The sequence below is a fragment of the Oncorhynchus mykiss genome, chromosome 16 (genome assembly GCF_057628025.1).
Source record: "Oncorhynchus mykiss isolate SJ-2025 chromosome 16, ASM5762802v1, whole genome shotgun sequence".
NCBI classification, from domain to species: Eukaryota; Metazoa; Chordata; class Actinopteri; order Salmoniformes; family Salmonidae; genus Oncorhynchus; species Oncorhynchus mykiss.
In genome coordinates this window covers 1107054-1131559 of record NC_143037.1, presented here as the reverse complement: position 1 = coordinate 1131559, position 24506 = coordinate 1107054, and the positions used below count along the sequence as shown (strand labels likewise).

Sequence of the window (24506 nt, the reverse complement as noted above, 5' to 3'; positions counted from 1 at the left end):
TCTGTCCTCTGAACCGTACTGTTCTATACTCTATAGTCCCTCTGTCCTCTGTCTTCTGAACCTTACTGTTCTATACTCTATAGTCCCTCTGTCCTCTGAACCTTACTGTTCTATACTCTATAGTCCCTCTGTCCTCTGTCCTCTGAACCTTACTGTTCTATACTCTATAGTCCCTCTGTCCTCTGAACCTTACTGTTCTATACTCTATAGTCCCTCTGTCCTCTGAACCTTACTGTTCTATACTCTATAGTCCCTCTGTCCTCTGTCTTCTGAACCTTACTGTTCTATACTCTATAGTCCCTCTGTCCTCTGAACCTTACTGTTCTATACTCTATAGTCCCTCTGTCCTCTGAACCGTACTGTTCTATACTCTATAGTCCCTCTGTCTTCTGAACCTTACTGTTCTATACTCTATAGTCCATCTGTCTTCTGAACCTTACTGTTCTATACTCTATAGTCCCTCTGTCCTCTGAACCTTACTGTTCTATACTCTATAGTTCCTCTGTCCTCTGTCTTCTGAACCTTACTGTTCTATACTCTATAGTCCCTCTGTCCTCTGAACCTTACTGTTCTATACTCTATAGTCCCTCTGTCTTCTGAACCTTACTGTTCTATACTCTATAGTCCCTCTGTCCTCTGTCCTCTGAACCTTGCTGTTCTATACTCTATAGTCCCTCTGTCTTCTGAACCTTACTGTTCTATACTCTATAGTCCCTCTGTCCTCTGAACCTTACTGTTCTATACTCTATAGTCCCTCTGTCTTCTGAACCTTACTGTTCTATACTCTATAGTCCCTCTGTCTTCTGAACCTTACTGTTCTATACTCTATAGTCCCTCTGTCTTCTGAACCTTACTGTTCTATACTCTATAGTCCCTCTGTCTTCTGAACCTTACTGTTCTATACTCTATAGTCCCTCTGTCTTCTGAACCTTACTGTTCTATACTCTATAGTCCCTCTGTCCTCTGAACCTTACTGTTCTATACTCTATAGTCCCTCTGTCCTCTGTCCTCTGAACCTTACTGTTCTATACTCTATAGTCCCTCTGTCTTCTGTCTTCTGAACCTTACTGTTCTATACTCTATAGTCCCTCTGTCTTCTGAACCTTACTGTTCTATACTCTATAGTCCCTCTGTCCTCTGAACCTTACTGTTCTATACTCTATAGTCCCTCTGTCCTCTGAACCTTACTGTTCTATACTCTATAGTCCCTCTGTCCTCTGAACCTTACTGTTCTATACTCTATAGTCCCTCTGTCTTCTGAACCTTACTGTTCTATACTCTATAGTCCCTCTGTCCTCTGAACCTTACTGTTCTATACTCTATAGTCCCTCTGTCCTCTGTCTTCTGAACCGTACTGTTCTATACTCTATAGTCCCTCTGTCCTCTGTCCTCTGTCCTCTGAACCTTACTGTTCTATACTCTATAGTCCCTCTGTCCTCTGAACCGTACTGTTCTATACTCTATAGTCCCTCTGTCCTCTGTCTTCTGAACCTTACTGTTCTATACTCTATAGTCCCTCTGTCCTCTGAACCTTACTGTTCTATACTCTATAGTCCCTCTGTCCTCTGTCCTCTGAACCTTACTGTTCTATACTCTATAGTCCCTCTGTCCTCTGAACCTTACTGTTCTATACTCTATAGTCCCTCTGTCCTCTGAACCTTACTGTTCTATACTCTATAGTCCCTCTGTCCTCTGTCTTCTGAACCTTACTGTTCTATACTCTATAGTCCCTCTGTCCTCTGAACCTTACTGTTCTATACTCTATAGTCCCTCTGTCCTCTGAACCGTACTGTTCTATACTCTATAGTCCCTCTGTCTTCTGAACCTTACTGTTCTATACTCTATAGTCCCTCTGTCTTCTGAACCTTACTGTTCTATACTCTATAGTCCCTCTGTCCTCTGAACCTTACTGTTCTATACTCTATAGTCCCTCTGTCCTCTGTCTTCTGCTCTGCTTCATCTTTGGAGTGTAGGCTGGGTTACTGTAAAGCGTTTGGTGACAACTGCTGATGTAAAAGGGCATTATCAATCAATCAATTTGACCTCTACACCCATCGTTCAGCTTTGACCTCAGACCTCTAACAATGTTACTTCCTGTCCCCCAGGTTACCCCTGTACCTCCTCTTCCTGTCCATCAGTATGGTCTTCCTGGTAGTAAACCTGACCTGTGCCCTGCTAGTGAGGATGAGCACCACAGAGACCCAGACCATTGTACTGATCAGAGTAGCCATCAACGATACACTGTTTGTCCTGTGTGCCATCTCCCTCTCCCTCTGCCTCTACAAGATCGCCAAGATGTCCCTGGCTAATATCTACCTGGAGTCCAAGGTAAGAGATGTACACACACACCAATCCTTGGTTGAAATGCATGTGGATTTGAGTATCTGGTAATCATAATACTTGTTTAGTGTGTATCTGGTAATCATAGTACTTGTTTAGTGTGTATTTGAGTATCTGGTAATCATAATACTTGTTTAGTGTGTATTTGAGTATCTGGTAATCATAATACTTGTTTAGTGTGTATTTGAGTATCTGGTAATCACAATACTTGTTTAGTGTGTATCTGGTAATCATAATACTTGTTTAGTGTGTATTTGAGTATCTGGGAATCATAATACTTGTTTAGTGTGTATCTGAGTATCTGGTAATCATAATACTTGTTTAGTGTGTATTTGAGTATCTGGTAATCATAATACTTGTTTAGTGTGTATTTGAGTATCTGGTAATCATAATACTTGTTTAGTGTGTATTTGAGTGTCTGGTAATCATAATACTTGTTTAGTGTGTATTTGAGTATCTGGTAATCATAATACTTGTTTAGTGTGTATTTGAGTATCTGGTAATCATAGTACTTGTTTAGTGTGTATTTGAGTATCTGGTAATCATATCACTTGTTTAGTGTGTATTTGGTAATCATAATACTTGTTCAGTGTGTATTTGAGTATCTGGTTAGCACTTGTTTAGTGTGTATTTGAGTATCTGGTAATAATAATACTTGTTTAGTGTGTATCTGAGTATCTGGTAATCATGATACTTGTTTAGTGTGTATTTGAGTATCTGGTAATCATAATACTTGTTTAGTGTGTATCTGAGTATCTGGTAATCATAATACTTGTTTAGTGTGTATTTGAGTATCTGGTAATCATAATACTTGTTTAGTGTGTATCTGGTAATAATAATACTTGTTTAGTGTGTATCTGAGTATCTGGTAATAATAATACTTGTTTAGTGTGTATCTGAGTATCTGGTAATCATAATACTTGTTTAGTGTGTATTTGAGTATCTGGTAATCATAATACTTGTTTAGTGTGTATTTGAGTATCTGGTAATCATAATACTAGTTTAGTGTGTATCTGAGTATCTGGTAATCATAATACTAGTTTAGTGTGTATCTGGTAATAATAATACTTGTTTAGTGTGTATCTGAGTATCTGGTAATAATAATACTTGTTTAGTGTGTATCTGAGTATCTGGTAATCATAATAGCTGTTTAGTGTGTATCTGAGTATCTGGTAATCATAATACTTGTTTAGTGTGTATCTGAGTATCTGGTAATCATAATACTTGTTTAGTGTGTATCTGGTAATAATAATACTTGTTTAGTGTGTATCTGAGTATCTGGTAATAATAATACTTGTTTAGTGTGTATCTGAGTATCTGGTAATCATAATACTTGTTTAGTGTGTATCTGAGTATCTGGTAATCATAATACTTGTTTAGTGTGTATCTGAGTATCTGGTAATCATAATACTTGTTTAGTGTGTATTTGAGTATCTGGTAATCATAATACTTGTTTAGTGTGTATTTGAGTATCTGGTAATCATAATACTTGTTTAGTGTGTATTTGGTAATCATAACACTAGTTTAGTGTGTATCTGAGTGTCTGGTAATCATAATACTAGTTTAGTGTGTATTTGAGTATCTGGTAATCATAATACTTGTTTAGTGTGTATCTGGTTATCATAATACTTGTTTAGTGTGTATTTGAGTATCTGGTAATCATAATACTTGTTTAGTGTGTATCTGGTAATCATAATACTTGTTTAGTGTGTATTTGAGTATCTGGTAATCATAATACTTGTTTAGTGTGTATTTGAGTATCTGGTAATAATAATACTTGTTTAGTGTGGATTTGAGTATCTGGTAATAATAATACTTGTTTAGTGTGTATCTGAGTATCTGGTAATCATAATACTTGTTTAGTGTGTATTTGAGTATCTGGTAATCATAATACTTGTTTAGTGTGTATTTGAGTATCTGGTAATCATAATACTTGTTTAGTGTGTATTTGAGTATCTGGTAATCATAATACTTGTTTAGTGTGTATTTGAGTATCTGGTAATCATAATACTTGTTTAGTGTGTATTTGGTAATCATAACACTAGTTTAGTGTGTATCTGAGTGTCTGGTAATCATAATACTAGTTTAGTGTGTATTTGAGTATCTGGTAATCATAATACTTGTTTAGTGTGTATCTGGTTATCATAATACTTGTTTAGTGTGTATTTGAGTATCTGGTAATCATAATACTTGTTTAGTGTGTATCTGGTAATCATAATACTTGTTTAGTGTGTATTTGAGTATCTGGTAATCATAATACTTGTTTAGTGTGTATCTGAGTATCTGGTAATCATAATACTTGTTTAGTGTGTATTTGAGTATCTGGTAATAATAATACTTGTTTAGTGTGTATTTGAGTATCTGGTAATCATAATACTTGTTTAGTGTGTATTTGAGTATCTGGTAATCATAATACTTGTTTAGTGTGTATTTGAGTATCTTTGTACTTTTTAAGCATTTGTACATCGTTATGACATTTCTAATGTCTTTATTGTTTTGAAGCTTCTGTACGTTTCATGTTTACTGTTAATTTTTATTGTTTATTTAACTTTTGTATATCATCTACCTCACTTGCTTTGGCAATGTTAACACATGTTTCCCATGTCAATAAAGCTCCTTGGGTTGAATTGAGTGAGTGCACTTGCTTACACATGACGAGAGCCTGCCCTGCGCCCTGCTGAGTGTGCTGCTGTAGGCACGGCTGTGTGAGCATCGAGAATCAAATGGCACAGTTGGGTAGTTGACGTGTACCAGCTTCTCTAACCTGGTCCCAGATTCGTTGGTATTGTCTGGCCTACTCGTTGAGGACCATAGGAGATGTCAGGACAAACAGATCTGGGACCAGGTTCTATGATTCACACAAAGCTAAAACTATTGCTATCTGAGACAGTGTGTTTTATTTCCCAGGGAACCTCATTGTGCCAGGTGACAGCTATAGGAGCCACAGTCACCCTGCTGTACACATCCAGAGCCTGTTACAACCTGCTGGTTCTGGCCCTCACCAACGTTAAGAGCATCAACTCCTTCGACTACGACTGGTACAATGTATCTGACCAGGTAATACTGTACGACAGTGTCTTTTCTGGGCCTCGGGACCAAAAAGATGCACGTTTTTGTCACGACACACATAATTCCTCTAATCAAGGTTGAAGGAAGTCTAGTGGTTAATAACTGAAAGGACGTTGGTTCGAATCCGCGAGCAGACTACATGAAAAATCTGTTGATGTGCCCTTGAGCAAGGCACTTAACCCTAGTTGCTCATGTAAGTCGCTCTGGATAAGAGGTGACTAAGTCATTTAAGCGTGCCGGCCCAGTATCGTCCTCAGAACAGGTGCAGAGCAGCTTTACGGACAGATTTACATCTCTCCCTGTCCCAGTCTGATCTCCCCACATCCTTCAACATCTCTCCCTGTCCCAGTCTGCTCTCCCCACATCCTTCAACATCTCTCCCTGTCCCAGTCTGCTCTCCCCACATCCTTCAACATCTCTCCCTGTCCCAGTCTGCTCTCCCCACATCCTTCAACATCTCTCCCTGTCCCAGTCTGCTGTCCCCACATCCTTCAACATCTCTCCCTGTCCCAGTCTGCTTTCCCCACATCCTTCAACATCTCTCCCTGTCCCAGTCTGCTCTCCCCACATCCTTCAACATCTCTCCCTGTCCCAGTCTGCTGTCCCCACATCCTTCAACATCTCTCCCTGTCCCAGTCTGCTTTCCCCACATCCTTCAACATCTCTCCCTGTCCCAGTCTGCTCTCCCCACATCCTTCAACATCTCTCCCTGTCCCAGTCTGCTGTCCCCACATCCTTCAACATCTCTCCCTGTCCCAGTCTGCTCTCCCCACATCCTTCAACATCTCTCCCTGTCCCAGTCTGCTGTCCCCACATCCTTCAACATCTCTCCCTGTCCCAGTCTGCTCTCCCCACATAGACATGGTCTAGGATCAGGTCTTAAAGCCTCTCTGAGTAGGAGTGCTGGTCTAGGATCAGGTCTTAAAGCCTCTCAGTGTTCGGGTACTGGTCTAGGATCAGGTCTTAAAGCCTCTCAGTGTAGGGGTACTGGTCTAGGATCAGGTCTTAAAGCCTCTCAGTGTAGGGGTACTGGTCTAGGATCAGGTCTTAAAGCCTCTCAGTGTAGGGGTACTGGTCTAGGATCAGGTCTTAAAGCCTCTCTGAGTAGGAGTGCTGGTCTAGGATCAGGTCTTAAAGCCTCTCAGTGTTCGGGTACTGGTCTAGGATCAGGTCTTAAAGCCTCTCAGTGTAGGGGTACTGGTCTAGGATCAGGTCTTAAAGCCTCTCAGTGTAGGGGTACTGGTCTAGGATCAGGTCTTAAAGCCTCTCAGTGTAGGGGTACTGGTCTAGGATCAGGTCTTAAAGCCTCTCAGTGTAGGGGTACTGGTCTAGGATCAGGTCTTCCCTGGCCATAATCCTATTCATTATGATCTAAAAGGGAAAACTGGTCCTAGATCAGCACTCCTATATTCTGAAGCTCAATTCAATCCGTATTTCGGACGTTCAGCATTACAGTCTGATTGAAATGTAAAGGCAGTGTTCCCAGCATCAGCGGTGACTGGATTCATGTTAAATGCTGCATATGTAATTCATGTTAAATGCTGAATATATTAAATGCTGCATATGTAATTCATGTTAAATGCTGAATATATTAAATGCTGCATATGTAATTCATGTTAAACGCTGAATATATTAAATGCTGCGTATGTAATTCATGTTAAACGCTGCATATGTAATTCATGTTAAACGCTGCATATGTAATTCATGTTAAATGCTGCATATGTAATTCATGTTAAACGCTGCATATGTAATTCATGTTAAATGCTGCGTATGTAATTCATGTTAAATGCTGCATATGTAATTCATGTTAAACGCTGCATATGTAATTCATGTTAAATGCTGCATATGTAATTCATGTTAAACGCTGCATATGTAATTCATGTTAAACGCTGAATATATTAAACGCTGCATATGTAATTCATGTTAAATGCTGAATATATTAAATGCTGCATATGTAATTCATGTTAAATGCTGAATATATTAAACGCTGCATATGTAATTCATGTTAAATGCTGAATATATTAAATGCTGCATATGTAATTCATGTTAAATGCTGAATATATTAAACGCTGCATATGTAATTCATGTTAAATGCTGAATATATTAAACGCTGCATATGTAATTCATGTTAAATGCTGAATATATTAAATGCTGCATATGTAATTCATGTTAAATGCTGAATATATTAAACGCTGCATATGTAATTCATGTTAAATGCTGAATATATTAAACGCTGCATATGTAATTCATGTTAAATGCTGAATATATTAAATGCTGCATATGTAATTCATGTTAAATGCTGAATATATTAAACGCTGCATATGTAATTCATGTTAAATGCTGAATATATTAAATGCTGCATATGTAATTCATGTTAAATGCTGAATATATTAAACGCTGCATATGTAATTCATGTTAAATGCTGAATATATTAAACGCTGCATATGTAATTCATGTTAAATGCTGAATATATTAAATGCTGCATATGTAATTCATGTTAAATGCTGAATATATTAAATGCTGCATATGTAATTCATGTTAAATGCTGAATATATTAAATGCTGCATATGTAATTCATGTTAAATGCTGAATATATTAAACGCTGCATATGTAATTCATGTTAAACGCTGAATATATTAAATGCTGCATATGTAATTCATGTTAAATGCTGAATATATTAAATGCTGCATAAGTAATTCATGTTAAATGCTGAATGTAATTCAAGCCCTTAGTTTATATAGGATCCAGACTGAATAGAGGAAGCCCTTAGTTTATACAGGATGTTGTGGTTGACTGTGTTTATACTGAGCTTATCTGACTTCAGACTCTAACATTACATCCTGTCTGTGTGGTGTCTCAGGCAGACCTGCAGTCGACCCTGGGAGACGCGGGGTACATTGTGTTTGGGGTGATTCTGTTTGTCTGGGAGCTGCTGCCAACCTCTCTGGTCGTCTACTTCTTCAGGGTCCGACAGCCTCACCAGGACAAGGTGAGGAGTGTGTGTGTGTGCGTGCCAATGACATGGACGTTGATTAGGCAGATCCCCGTTGGGTTAAATGTGGAAGACACGTATGGGTTCAACTAAGTAGGTTTCCCCTTTCCCGATACACTGTACTGTTCATTGGTTAAAACGTGTTTTGTCTTTCCCGATACACTGTACTGTTCATTGGTTAAAACGTGTTTTGTCTTTCCCGATACACTGTACTGTTCATTGGTTAAAACGTGTTTGTCTTTCCCGATACACTGTACTGTTCATTGGTTAAAACGTGTTTTGTCTTTTCCCAATACACTGTACTGTTCATTGGTTAAAACGTGTTCTGTCTTTCCTAATACACACACACACACACACACACACACACACACACACACACACACACACACACACACACACACACACACACACACACACACACACACACACACACACACACACACACACACACACAGAGGACCAGGATAAGCAGCAGTGTAAGGCCCCTGGATGGACAGCAATTCTCTTCTTGCAACTGCTCAAAATCTCCTTGCAACTGCTTTGCTCAAGGGCACGATGGCAGGAGAGGGTTTACTGTGAACTGTTCTATACAGGGTCAAGTACAGCTGAATGCCAGTCAGGAAGCACACTGAAACTCTCCTTCCAATGTTCTTCAATGCTTTTCAATAAGGGAAATGTGGAATTGTAATAGGTTTACTTGACCCCTAACCCTGGTACTATCCACTGACCCAAAAGGCTGGTTTCCTGGACACAGATAAGGGAAATGTGGAATTGGAATAGGTTTACTTGACCCCTAACCCTGGTACTATCCACTGACCCAAAAGGCTGGTTTCCTGGACACAGATAAGGGAAATGTGGAATTGGAATAGGTTTACTTGACCCCTAACCCTGGTACTATCCACTGACCCAAAAGGCTGGTTTCCTGGACACAGATAAGGGAAATGTGGAATTGGAATAGGTTTACTTGACCCCTAACCCTGGTACTATCCACTGGTTTCCTGGACACAGATTAATCCTAGTTAGACTAAAAAGCATGTTCAATGGAAATTCTTCATTTAGTGTGATTTTAGTCTAATACTAGGGGTGATTTGTGTCTGGGACAGAGTGGGTTTAGTATCATAGAAATCTTGAACTAGAACACCCCCTAGCCATACCCTGACCTACGACACCATAGAGAACCAAGGGCTCTCATTGGTCAGGGCGTGACAAGGTGTGATTTGTGTCTGGGACAGAATGGGTTTAGTATGATAGGAATTTGACGGATATCTGGTTTTGTTGTTCTCCAGAGTGGGACGGGACTCCCAGGACACGTCTTCTCGTCCAGGGCCTATTTCTTTGACAACCCTCGACGTTATGACAGTGATGACGACCTGGTATGGAGCATCATCCCTCAGGATGTACAGGCCAGGTACATGAACAACAGACAATCAATCAAATTGTATTTGTCACATGCGCCGAATACAACAGGTGTAGTAGACTTCGCAGTGAAATGCTGAATACAACAGGTGTAGTAGACCTTATAGTGAAATGCTGAATACAGCAGGTGTAGTAGACCTTACAGTGAAATGCTGAATACAACAGGTGTAGTAGACCTTACAGTGAAATGCTGAATACAACAGGTGTAGTAGACTTCGCAGTGAAATGCTGAATACAACAGGTGTAGTAGACCTCACAGTGAAATGCTGAATACAACAGGTGTAGTAGACCTTACAATGAAATGCTGAATACAACAGGTGTAGTAGACCTTACAGTGAAATGCTGAATACAACATGTGTAGTAGACCTCACAGTGAAATGCTGAATACAACATGTGTAGTAGACCTCACAGTGAAATGCTGAATACAACAGGTGTAGTAGACCTTACAGTGAAATGCTGAATACAACAGGTGTAGTAGACCTCCCAGTGAAATGCTGAATACAACAGGTGTAGTAGACTTCGCAGTGAAATGCTGAATACAACAGGTGTAGTAGACCTTATAGTGAAATGCTGAATACAGCAGGTGTAGTAGACCTTACAGTGAAATGCTGAATACAACAGGTGTAGTAGACCTTACAGTGAAATGCTGAATACAACAGGTGTAGTAGACCTTACAGTGAAATGCTGAATACAACAGGTGTAGTAGACCTCACAGTGAAATGCTGAATACAACAGGTGTAGTAGACCTTACAGTGAAATACTGAATACAACAGGTGTAGTAGACCTTACAGTGAAATGCTGAATACAACAAGTGTCGTAGACCTCACAGTGAAATGCTGAATACAACAGGTGTAGTAGACCTCACAGTGAAATGCTGAATATAACAGGTGTAGTAGACCTCACAGTGAAATGCTGAATACAACAGGTGTAGTAGACCTCACATTGAAATGCTGAATACAACAGGTGTAGTAGACCTCACAGTGAAATGCTGAATACAACAGGTGTAGTAGACCTCACAGTGAAATGCTGAATACAACAGGTGTAGTAGACCTCACAGTGAAATGCTGAATACAACAGGTGTAGTAGACCTTACAGTGAAATGCTGAATACAACAGGTGTAGTAGACTTCGCAGTGAAATGCTGAATACAACAGGTGTAGTAGACCTTACAGTGAAATGCTGAATACAACAGGTGTAGTAGACCTTACAGTGAAATGCTGAATACAACAGGTGTAGTAGACTTCGCAGTGAAATGCTGAATACAACAGGTGTAGTAGACCTTACAGTGAAATGCTGAATACAACAGGTGTAGTAGACCTTACAGTGAAATGCTGAATACAACAGGTGTAGTAGACCTTACAGTGAAATGCTGAATACAACAGGTGTAGTAGACCCCACAGTGAAATGCCGAATACAACAGGTGTAGTAGACCTTACAGCGAAATGCTGAATACAACAGGTGTAGTAGACCTCCCAGTGAAATGCTGAATACAACAGGTGTAGTAGACCTTACAGTGAAATGCTGAATACAACAGGTGTAGTAGACCTTACAGTGAAATGCTGAATACAACAGGTGTAGTAGACCTCACAGTGAAATGCTGAATACAACAGGTGTAGTAGACTTCGCAGTGAAATGCTGAATACAACAGGTGTAGTAGACCTTACAGTGAAATGCTGAATACAACAGGTGTAGTAGACCTTACAGTGAAATGCTGAATACAACAGGTGTAGTAGACTTCACAGTGAAATGCTGAATACAACAGGTGTAGTAGACCTTACAGTGAAATGCTGAATACAACAGGTGTAGTAGACCTTACAGTGAAATGCTGAATACAACAGGTGTAGTAGACCTCCCAGTGAAATGCTGAATACAACAGGTGTAGTAGACCTTACAGTGAAATGCTGAATACAACAGGTGTAGTAGACCTTACAGTGAAATGCTGAATACAACAGGTGTAGTAGACCTCACACTGAAATGCTGAATACAACAGGTGTAGTAGACCTCACAGTGAAATGCTGAATACAACAGGTGTAGTAGACCTCACAGTGAAATGATGAATACAACAGGTGTAGTAGACCTCCCAGTGAAATGCTGAATACAACAGGTGTAGTAGACCTCACAGTGAAATGCTGAATACAGCAGGTGTAGTAGACCTCACAGTGAAATGCTGAATACAACAGGTGTAGTAGACCTTACAGTGAAATGCTGAATACAACAGGTGTAGTAGACCTCACAGTGAAATGCTGAATACAACAGGTGTAGTAGACCTTACAGTGAAATGCTGGACATTTTCACTTAGGGGTGTACTCACTTTTGTTGCCAGCGGTTTAGACATTAATGGCTGTGTGTTGAGTTATTTTGAGGGGATAGCAAATTTACACTGTTATACAAGCTGTACACTCACTACTTTGCATTGTTGCAAAGTGTCATTTCTTCAGTGTTGTCACATGAAAAGATGTACTCAAATATTGACAAAAATGTGAGGGGTGTACTCACTTTTGTGATATACTGTATATATAGATAATTTGTTAGTCCAAAAATGGATGCCGACAGCAGTCGCACCATTGGAAGACATAGCTTGGACTGTAGCCTACAGTGGTTAGAGTGTTGTGCGGTAGGTAGCCTAGTGGTTAGAGCGTTGGGCGGCAGGTAGCCTAGTGGTTAGAGTGTAGGGGCGGCAGGTAGCCTGGTGGTTAGAGCGTTGTGCGGTAGGTAGCCTAGTGGTTAGAGCGTTGGGCGGCAGGTAGCCTAGTGGTTAGAGTGTAGGGACGGCAGGTTGCCTGGTGGTTAGAGTGTAGGGTCAGCAGGTAGCCTAGTAGTTAGAGCGTTGGGCGGCAGGTAGCCTAGTGGTTAGAGCGTTGGGCGGCAGGTAGCCTAGTAGTTAGAGCGTTGGGCGGCAGGTAGCCTAGTGGTTAGAGTGTAGGGGCGGCAGGTACCCTAGTGGTTAGAGCGTTGGGCGGCAGGTAGCCTAGTGGTTAGAGCGTTGGGCGGCAGGTAGCCTAGTGGTTAGAGCGTTGGGCGGCAGGTAGCCTAGTAGTTAGAGCGTTGGGCGGCAGGTAGCCTAGTGGTTAGAGTGTAGGGGCGGCAGGTACCCTAGTGGTTAGAGCGTTGGGCGGCAGGTAGCCTAGTGGTTAGAGCGTTGGGCGGCAGGTAGCCTAGTGGTTAGAGCGTTGGGCGGCAGGTAGCCTAGTGGTTAGAGTGTAGGGTCAGCAGGTAGCCTAGTGGTTAGAGTGTAGGGTCAGCAGGTATCCTGGTGGTTAGAGTGTAGGGTCAGCAGGTAGCCTAGTGGTTAGAGTGTAGGGTCAGCAGGTATCCTGGTGGTTAGAGTGTAGGGTCAGCAGGTAGCCTAGTGGTTAGAGTGTAGGGTCAGCAGGTAGCCTAGTGGTTAGAGTGTAGGGTCAGCAGGTAGCCTAGTGGTTAGAGTGTAGGGTCAGCAGGTATCCTGGTGGTTAGAGTGTAGGGTCAGCAGGTAGCCTAGTGGTTAGAGCGTTGGGCGGCAGGTAGCCTAGTGGTTAGAGCGTTGGGCGGCAGGTAGCCTAGTAGTTAGAGCGTTGGGCGGCAGGTAGCCTAGTGGTTAGAGTGTAGGGGCGGCAGGTACCCTAGTGGTTAGAGCGTTGGGCGGCAGGTAGCCTAGTGGTTAGAGCGTTGGGCGGCAGGTAGCCTAGTGGTTAGAGCGTTGGGCGGCAGGTAGCCTAGTGGTTAGAGTGTAGGGTCAGCAGGTAGCCTAGTGGTTAGAGTGTAGGGTCAGCAGGTATCCTGGTGGTTAGAGTGTAGGGTCAGCAGGTAGCCTAGTGGTTAGAGTGTAGGGTCAGCAGGTATCCTGGTGGTTAGAGTGTAGGGTCAGCAGGTAGCCTAGTGGTTAGAGTGTAGGGTCAGCAGGTAGCCTAGTGGTTAGAGTGTAGGGTCAGCAGGTAGCCTAGTGGTTAGAGTGTAGGGTCAGCAGGTATCCTGGTGGTTAGAGTGTAGGGTCAGCAGGTAGCCTAGTGGTTAGAGCGTTGGGCGGCAGGTAGCCTAGTGGTTAGAGCGTTGGGCGGCAGGTAGCCTAGTGGTTAGAGCGTTGGGCGGCAGGTAGCCTAGTAGTTAGAGCGTTGGGCGGCAGGTAGCCTAGTGGTTAGAGTGTAGGGGCGGCAGGTACCCTAGTGGTTAGAGCGTTGGGCGGCAGGTAGCCTAGTGGTTAGAGCGTTGGGCGGCAGGTAGCCTAGTGGTTAGAGCGTTGGGCGGCAGGTAGCCTAGTGGTTAGAGTGTAGGGTCAGCAGGTAGCCTAGTGGTTAGAGTGTAGGGTCAGCAGGTATCCTGGTGGTTAGAGTGTAGGGTCAGCAGGTAGCCTAGTGGTTAGAGTGTAGGGTCAGCAGGTATCCTGGTGGTTAGAGTGTAGGGTCAGCAGGTAGCCTAGTGGTTAGAGTGTAGGGTCAGCAGGTAGCCTAGTGGTTAGAGTGTAGGGTCAGCAGGTAGCCTAGTGGTTAGAGTGTAGGGTCAGCAGGTATCCTGGTGGTTAGAGTGTAGGGTCAGCAGGTAGCCTAGTGGTTAGAGCGTTGGGCGGCAGGTAGCCTAGTGGTTAGAGCGTTGGGCGGCAGGTAGCCTAGTGGTTAGAGCGTTGGGCGGCAGGTAGCCTAGTGGTTAGAGCGTTGGGCGGCAGGTAGCCTAGTGGTTAGAGTGTAGGGTCAGCAGGTAGCCTAGTGGTTAGAGCGTTGGGCGGCAGGTAGCCTAGTGGTTAGAGTGTAGGGTCAGCAGGTAGCCTAGTGGTTAGAGTGTAGGGTCAGCAGGTAGCCTAGTGGTTAGAGTGTAGGGTCAGCAGGTAGCCTAGTGGTTAGAGTGTAGGGTCAGCAGGTAGCCTAGTGGTTAGAGTGTAGGGTCAGCGGGTATCCCAGTAGTTTTGGAATTGTTAGTTAGATTACTTGTTATTACTGCATTGTCGGAACTAGAAGCACAAGCATTTCGCTACACTCGCATTAACATCTGCTAACCATGTGTATGTGACAAATAAAATGTGATTTGATTTGTGATTTGATTTGATTAGAGTGTAGGGTCAGCAGGTAGCCTAGTGGTTAGAGCGTTGGGCGGCAGGTAGCCTAGTGGTTAGAGCGTTGGGCGGCAGGTAGCCTAGTGGTTAGAGCGTTGGGAGTGAGTCTGGGGTTTCTGGGATAATGCCATGAGCCATGACCAGCCTTTCAAAGGACTTCATGGCTACAGATGTGAGTGCTACCGGTCGGTAGTCATTTAGGCAGGTTACCTTAGTGTTCTTGGGCACAGGGACTATGGTGGTCTACTTGAAACATGTAGGAATTACAGACTCGGTCAGCCAGTTGATCAGCACATGCTCTGAGTACACATCCTGGTAATCCGTCTGACTCTGTGGCCTAGTGAATGTTTAAAGGTCTTACTCACATTGGCTATGGAGCGCGTGATCACACAGTCACACACCAGGGACATAAAAACACAGACAACCAGGTGAACACAAATACACACATGCTGCTGTCAGGTATTACACGTTTTAATATCGAAGTGAGGACCGTGACATGCCTGTGGAGAAGCAAGGACCGGGCTTTCCAATAGAGCTTAGATACATACTGACACCGCATCTCAATTAGTAGAAGTTCTGATCTAGGATCAGATCTCCCCCGTCCATCTTTTTCATCTTACAGGGCAAAACTGATCCTAGATCAGAACTCCTACCGTGAGACTTTGTGAATATGGGCCCAGGAATGTAATGTTTGTTTTGTCTTTGTCCTCAGTTTGACAGCAGACAGCTATGATTGCAGCAGCAGCACAGCCCTGCCCCCAGAGGAGCTCAACCCTTATTGAAGACTTTCTATTGGCCCTGAACCTTATTTAAGAGCTCTGATTGGTCCGGAACTTTTACAAGAGCTCCTATTGGTCCGGAGCTCTTTTTGAAGTCTTCCTGCTGGCCCTGTCTCTTTTTTTGCACACGCCTACACTGATGACCTCACACCCGAGGGCCTCGGATCGAGACACGGGGGTGAATATCATCAAGGACTTTATTCATTCTATTTTCTACTATTTTGATAAATAAAGTCAACATATTTTCTAAAGGGCAGTAAGTATTGAGATGATGGTCTTAGGGGGCATACATAACTTGCACAAACAAATATGAATATGTAAAAAGGTTTATTATCAAGGTGTACAACATTGGCAGCTATGAGCTGAATTGCACTGTACAGCCCATCTGAATATGCATTACCTGAATTCACTATTTTAAAAACATGTTTACTGTATGCAATTATTCATTTACAGGTATTTCCTAATCTTGTATGTAAAATGTATCCATTTATATTCTCAATGTCTCCTTTTCATGTTTTTAACACAAGCAGCTAAAATTGTTCATAGGCATTAGTTATCTTTGTTGAGGGAGGAGATGTACTGTACATGTGTTCTGGTCTTTACAATCCTCTCTCACATTGCAGTCTCCATAATAAAACAACTATTTTATAAAACACCTTGATTGTGCTTTAGGACAGTGTGGTGGAACATTCTAATTCTATAGGTGGAACATTCTAATTCTATAGGTGGAACATTCTAATTCTATAGGTGGAACACATTCTAATTCTATAGGTGTAACACATTCTAATTCTAGAGGTTGAACAATCTAATTCTATAGGTTATAGGTGGAACAATCTAATTCTATAGGTTATAGGTGGAACAATCCAATTCTATAGGTGGAACAATCTAATTCTATAGGTTATAGGTGGAACAATCTAATTCTATAGGTTATAGGTGGAACAATCTAATTCTATAGGTGGAACATTCTAATTCTATAGGTGGAACACATTCTAATTCTATAGGTGGAACACATTCTAATTCTATAGGTGTAACACATTCTAATTCTAGAGGTGGAACAATCTAATTCTATAGGTTATAGGTGGAACAATCTAATTCTATAGGTGGAACATTCTAATTATATAGGTGGAACATTCTAATTCTATAGGTGGAACACATTCTAATTCTAGAGGTGGAACACATTATAATTCTATAGGTGGAACACATTCTAATTCTATAGGTGGAACATTCTAATTCTATAGGTGGAACATTCTAATTCTATAGGTGGAACACATTCTAATTCTATAGGTGGAACACATTCTAATTCTATAGGTGGAACACATCCTAATTCTATAGGTGGAACATTCTAATTATATAGGTGGAACACATTCTAATTCTATAGGTGGAACATTCTAATTCTACAGGTGGAACACATTCTAATTCTATAGGTGGAAAACATTCTAATTCTAAAGGTGGAACACATTCTAATTCTATAGGTGGAACACATTCTAATCCTATAGGTGGAAAACATTCTAATTCTATAGATGGAACACATTACATGGGTGGAACAAATTCTGATTCTATAGATGGAACACATTACATGGGTGGAACAAATTCTGATTCTATAGGTTGAAGATGTTTTTTTCTGTCTTCAAGACCCTACCAGCAACAGTCTGTGATAGTCACTGCTGGGAACCTGCACTCTGAGAACCACTCGTAAAGAAAACCACTGAATACAGTCCATACATGTGGTCAGACAGGAATCTGTCTCTTCAGCCCTTTCCCAAGGATCATAGTCTGTTTAAAAAGACATTTAGTTCTGACAGAGTCAGCATACTGTCGCCACATTTCTGCTTGATGTCTGAGCAATGAATCAACAGAAACATGGATCAAGTGTAACGGACAATCAATCCAGCAAGTCCTTTACAGAAGTACAACATTCATACTAGTCTGGAATTGTGATTGGCATTAACAATATAGTTGTAATTGGCATTAACAATACAGATGTAATTGGCATTAACAATACAGATGTAATTGGCATTAACAATACAGATGTAATTGGCATTAACAATCCAGATGTAATTGGCATTAACAATACAGATGTAATTGGCATTAACAATACAGATGTAATTGGCATTAACAATACAGATGTAATTGGCATTAACAATACAGATGTAATTGGCATTAACAATACAGATGTAATTGGCATTAACAATCCAGATGTAATTGGCATTAACAATACAGATGTAATTGGCATTAACAATACAGATGTAATTGGCATTAACAATACAGATGTAATTGGCATTAACAATCCAGATGTAATTGGCATTAACAATACAGATGTAATTGGCATTAACAATACAGATGTAATTGGCATTAACAATCCAGATGTAATTGGCATTAACAATACAGATGTAATTGGCATTAACAATACAGATGTAATTGGCATTAACAATCCAGATGTAATTGGCATTAACAATCCAGATGTAATTGGCATTAACAATACAGATGTAATTGGCATTAACAATACAGATGTAATTGGCATTAACAATACAGATGTAATTGGCATTAACAATCCAGATGTAATTGGCATTAACAATACAGATGTAATTGGCATTAACAATACAGATGTAATTGGCATTAACAATCCAGATGTAATTGGCATTAACAATACAGATGTAATTGGCATTAACAATACAGATGTAATTGGCATTAACAATACAGATGTAATTGGCATTAACAATACAGATGTAATTGGCATTAACAATACAGATGTAATTGGCATTAACAATACAGATGTAATTGGCATTAACAATACAGATGTAATTGGCATTAACAATACAGATGTAATTGGCATTAACAATACAGATGTAATTGGCATTAACAATACAGATGTAATTGGCATTAACAATACATGAAAAGTTCAGATTGAGAATACGTTGAATGGTTGTAGTAAATAGTGCTTGCAGTAATGACATTGACCGTAATGTGTGAGATGGTTAACTGTTAAGTCTGGTGGATAAATAGAGTATTATTGTTTCACCTAGCAACAACCCTGAACAACAAGCCTGATGTGGAATACGAAAGCACATGTCTCCACTGTGAAGAGCCTGCAGTTAGATGACAGACCAACACAGAGGACTGGCTGCACACAGATAACAACAGTAACAGTATACAACAGCTCCCTGTTGACTAAGTTAGCCCAGAGCAGTGCTGCCATCTGCAGGCTGGAGTTGATCAGTCAGTTAAAGATGACTATGTCAGCCCAGAGCAGTGCTGCCATCTGCAGGCTGGAGTCCATCAGTCAGTTAAAGATGACTATGTCAGCCCAGAGTCCATCAGTCAGTTAAAGATGACTATGTCAGCCCAGAGTCCATCAGTCAGTTAAAGATGACTATGTCAGCCCAGAGTCTATCAGTCAGTTAAAGATGACTATGTCAGCCCAGAGTCTATCAGTCAGTTAAAGATGACTATGTCAGCCCAGAGCAGTGCTGCCATCTGCAGGCTGGAGTCCATCAGTCAGTTAAAGATGACTATGTCAGCCCAGAGCAGTGCTGCCATCTGCAGGCTGGAGTCCATCAGTCAGTTAAAGATGACTATGTCAGTCCAGAGCAGTGCTGCCATCTGCAGGCTGGTGTCGATCAGTCAGTTAAAGTTGACTATGTCAGCCCAGAGCAGTGCTGCCATCTGCAGGCTGGAGTCCATCAGTCAGTTAAAGATGACTATGTCAGTCCAGAGCAGTGCTGCCATCTGCAGGCTGGTGTCGATCAGTCAGTTAAAGATGACTATGTCAGCCCAGAGCAGTGCTGATCAGTCAGTTAAAGATGACCATGTCAGCCCAGAGCAGTGCTGCCATCTGCAGGCTGGAGTCCATCAGTCAGTTAAAGATGACTATGTCAGCCCAGAGCAGTGCTGCCATCTGCAGGCTGGAGTCCATCAGTCAGTTAAAGATGACTATGTCAGTCCAGAGCAGTGCTGCCATCTGCAGGCTAGAGTCTATCAGTCAAATTCAAAATATGTTTCATAAAATGTCTCATAATCATTTAATATTTATTGTACTTTGATATTGTACAAACAATTATTGTAAATCCTGGCAAGAAGGGAGGGGTAGAGAGAGGGAAGAAGGAGGAGGGATAGAGAGAGGGAGGGATAGAGAGAGGGAGGGGAGGGATAGAGAGAGGGAAGAAGGGAGAGGGAGGGAGAGAGAGAGGGAAGAAGGGGAGGGAGGGAGAGAGAGAAGGAAGAAGGGAGAGGGAGGGAGGGAGAGGGATAGGGATGGAGGGAGAGAGGGAGGGATATGGAGAGGGAGGGATAGAGAGAGGGAAGAAGGGGGAGGGAGGGAGAGAGGGAGGGATAGAGAGAGGGAAGAAGGGGGTGGGAGGGAGAGGGGGAGGGATAGAGAGAGGGAGGGGGAGGGATAGAGAGAGTGAGGAGGAGGAGTGAAAGAAAGAGGGAGTGGGTAGGGAGAGGGAGGGGGTAGGGAGGAATAGAGAGAAGGGGTGAGAGGGAGAGAAAGAGAAGGAAGGAGGGACTGAGAGAGGGAAGGAGGGGGAGGGATGGATAGAGAGAGGGAGGTGGGAGGGATAGAGAGAGAGAAAGAGGGGACAGGGAGGGATAGAGAGAGGGAGGTGGGAGGGATAGAGAGAGGGAAGAGTGAAGGATAGAGAGAAGGAAGGGGAGGGATGGAGAGGGGGGTAGGGTGAGGAGGGAGGGAGGCAGGGATAGAGAGAGGGAGGGATAGAGAGTGGGAGGGAGGGATAGAGGGAGGGGCAGGGAGGGATAGATGGAGGGGGGAGGGATAGGGAGAGAGAGGGAAGAGTTGCCCTCTAGTACATATTAAGATAAACTGAAGGGAAGAGGTGACCTCTAGTACATATTAAGATAAGTATGTTAACTGGGATATTCGGGACGGTAGCGTCCCACCACGCCAACAGCCAGTGAAAGTGCAGGGCGCCAAATTCAAAACAACAAAAATCTCATAATTAAAATTCCTCAAGCATACAAGTATTTTACACCATTTTTAAGATACAATTCTCGTTAATCCAGCCACAGTATCTGATTTCAAAAAGGCTTTCCAGCGAAAGCACCTCAAACGATTATGTTAGGTCACCACCAAGTCATAGAAAAACACAGCCATTTTTCCAGCCAAAGAGAGGAGTCACAAAAAGCAGAAATCTAGATACAATGAATCACTAACCTTTGATGATCTTCATCAGATGACACTCATAGGACTTCATGTTACACAATACATGTATGTTTTGTTCGATAATGTGCATATTTATGTCCAAAAATCAAATTTTACATTGGCGTGTTATGTTCAGTAGTTCCAAAACATGCAGTGATTTTGCAGAGAGCCACATCAATTCACAGAAATACTAAAAATAAACATTGATAAAAGATACAACTATTATACATGGAACTTTAGATAAACTTCTCCTTAATGCAACCGCTGTGTCAGATTTGAAAAAACTTTACGGAAAAAGCAAACCATGCAATAATCTGAGTACGGCGCTCAGAGCCCAAACCAGCCAAAGAAATATCCGCCATGTTGTGTAGTCAACATTAGTCAGAAATAGCATTATAAATATTCACTTACCTTTGATGATCTTCATCAGAATGCACTCCCAGGAATCCCAGTTCCACAATAACTGACTCAAAGAGCCCTTATGAGCCCCTCCTTTACAGTAGAAGCCTCAAACAAGTTTCTAAAGACTGTTGACATCTAGTGGAAGCCTTAGGAAGTGACCAATGACCAATATCCCACTGTATCTTCAATAGGGAATGAGTTGAAAAACGACCAACCTCACATTTTCCTGGTTGGATTTTTTCTCAGGTTTTCGCCTGCCATATGAGTTCTGTTTTACTCACAGACATCATTCAAACAGGTTTAGATGCATATTCCAGATTTAACGGCTGAGTAGCAGGCAGTTTACTCTGGGCACCTTATTCATCCAAGCTACTCAATACAGCCCCCCAGTCACCAAGAAGGTAAGAAGTCCATGGGCACACGTGATCATTAACAATACAGGGGCAGCAGAAGACCCCAAAGAGGTGGAATTAACGGAGGATGCAGTAAGACATGTGGATAGAGAAATACATCTACATTCTGGTCATTTGGCAGACGCTCTTATCCAGAGCGTATCACAGTCATTATATTCAACTACGGTAGGTAAGACAACCACATATCAGTCATTACATTACAACTAAGGTAGGATAGACAACCACATATGTCATTACATTACAACTAAGGTAGGATAGACAACCACATATCAGTCATTACATTACAACTAAGGTAGGATAGACAACCACATATCAGTCATTACATTACAACTAAGGTAACGTACATTACATCTAAAGTAATTACATCGGACTCCTCTTCACAACGAGATCCTCTTCAACATGACTCTGTGTCTCCGGTTCTTCTCTGACCTCAGTAAGACCCAGTCCCTCTTCTTTATGGCTACCAGAGCCCACAGTGATGACTTCATCCAGTATACGCCCAGAGTGGGAGACTAACAGGTAATATAATTATAATAATATATAATTATAATAATAGATAATAATAGTAATAATATATCATATAAATAATATATAAATAATATATAATATAAATAATAGTCATTATAGTAATCATTATCATAATAATATAATAATAATAGTAACCATTACCATAATAATAATATAAAATTAATAATAATAATAATGGTAATAATAATAATAATTATATGGTAATGCATATAATAAAATAATAGTAATAATAATACTTAATATAATATAAATAATGATAATAGTAATCATTATAATAATATAAATAATAATAATTGTAATCATTATCATAGTAATAAAATAATAAGAATAGTAATACTAATAATTATAATATATAATGTATTAATAATACTGCATAGAATATATAACAATAATAATAGTATAATACACTGAGTATACAAAACATTAGGAACACCTTAATATTGAGTTGCACCCCCTTTTGCCCTTAGAACAGCCTCAATTCACCAGGGCATGGACTCCACAAGGTGTCAAAAGCGTTCCACATGAATGCTGGCCCAAGTTGACAACAATGCTTCCCACTGCAGCGTTGCAGTTCTTGACACACTCTAACACAAAGCACCTACTACCATACCCTGTTCAAAGGCACTGAAATCTTTTTTCTTGACAGGTAATATAATAATAATAATAATATACTAATATATAATTATAATAATTGTTAATAATAGTAATAATGTATAATACAACTAATTATAAATGGCACACATACACAATCCAGGCCTCTCTTGTCTCAATGCTTAAAAATCCTTCTTTAAACCTCTATGGGATCGGTGTCCCCCCCGCGGGACGGTTGAGCTAACGTAGGCTAATGTGATTAGCATGAGGTTGTAAGTAACAAGAACATTTCTCAGGACATAGACATGTCTTATATGGGCTGAAAGCTTACATTCTTGTTAATCTAACTACACTGTCCAATTTATAGTAGCTATTACAGTGAAAAAATACCATGCTATTTGAGGAGAGTGCACGACAACAAAAACCTTTATCATGGCAACTGGTTTGATACATTCACCTCTGAAGGTAAATAATTTACTTACATTCAGTAATCTTGCTCTGATTTGTCATCCTTCAGGTCTCAGAGATAAATAGTAGCATAGTTTTGTTTAATAAAATCATTTTTTATATTAAAATGTATGAACTGGGTTCTACAGTTTGAACACCTGCTGTGTCATATATGTACAATCATGCATGCGTACATTTCTGGACACAGGGCACCAGGGAGCTGACTTCTGGGGCCTGCCTGACCCCCTGGCTTGCTGGACCTGGGACTCCTCCACGGGGCTGACCCAGCTGGTGTTATTTTTAGGGGTCAGCTTTAATATTGCAGCTAGATTGTGGCTTCTATCAATGTAAATGTCTGCATCATTTCCAAACTCCTGTATGTATTTTTTGTAAGTATTTGTAATATTATTTTTAATATATATATATATATATTTAAATATATTTTCCTTCTTTATTATTTTCCCCTATCCTACCACCTCTACCCTACCACCCCTATCCTACCACCCCTATCCTAATTGGAGTAAACTAATTAAATATATTTCTCTTATTTATTATTTTCCCATATCCTACCACCCCTATCCTAATTGGAGTAAACTAATTAAATATATTTCTCTTATTTATTATTTTCCCCTATCCTACCACCCCTATACTACCACCCCTATACTACCACCCCTATACTACCACCCCTAACCTACCACCCCTATCCTACCACCCCTATCCCTACCACCCCTATTCTACCACCCATCCCTTAATTTGGTTAAACTAACGGCCAACAATACTTAGGTTTCTACTTCCAGTTTATACATACATTTTACAGATAGTTTAACATTAGTTATCTGTTTTTTCTTTTTAGTCCCAGCCTTCAGCTACCCTCAACCATTGTTCCCTCAAATTGTTTTCCGTCACTGAGCAAATTTCAGGTCTGCTGAGCACAAACTTGAACGTTGTTTCCAGCATTTACTGTGAAGTTTTAACTACAGTTTTAACTATGGCCAAGTAGGCTACTGTGACTATTTGATCATAATGCCTACCATCAAAAACAATGGAGAAAATGCATTACATAACATGGTAATTTTAACATGGTAATAGCTGTTCTATCATTCAGCCTACATCAGCAGCCAATGTGTGGTGTTCAACATTCCATGAGACTTTTGGAAAAAACATGCATGGCTTGACATTAACCTGTTTATCCACTTGTAAGGAGGTGACTTAAAATGTGTTTGATGCAAGAAACCACTTTACAAAATAAAATGCATTATTATTCCCATACCATTATTACAGAAAATCAGACAAATTATGCTACCCTCTGCCTATTAGCTACTTATCTTACTCAAGCCTGTCTCAAAATA

The 24506-nt window shown here is 41.0% G+C and overlaps 1 protein-coding gene across 1 annotated transcript in view; it reads left to right on the top strand.

Annotated features, from left to right (window-relative positions):
• Positions 1 to 16268, top strand: part of gpr137ba (G protein-coupled receptor 137Ba) — a 28015-nt gene extending 11747 nt beyond the window's left edge. The window contains exons 3-7 of the mRNA XM_021564564.3: positions 2106 to 2328; positions 5248 to 5397; positions 8270 to 8398; positions 9688 to 9809; positions 15549 to 16268. Coding sequence (XP_021420239.1) covers positions 2106 to 2328; positions 5248 to 5397; positions 8270 to 8398; positions 9688 to 9809; positions 15549 to 15618 — 694 coding nt within the window. The 3' untranslated portion in view covers positions 15619 to 16268. The remainder of the gene's footprint in view (positions 1 to 2105; positions 2329 to 5247; positions 5398 to 8269; positions 8399 to 9687; positions 9810 to 15548) is intronic.
• The last annotated feature ends 8238 nt before the right edge of the window (positions 16269 to 24506 follow it).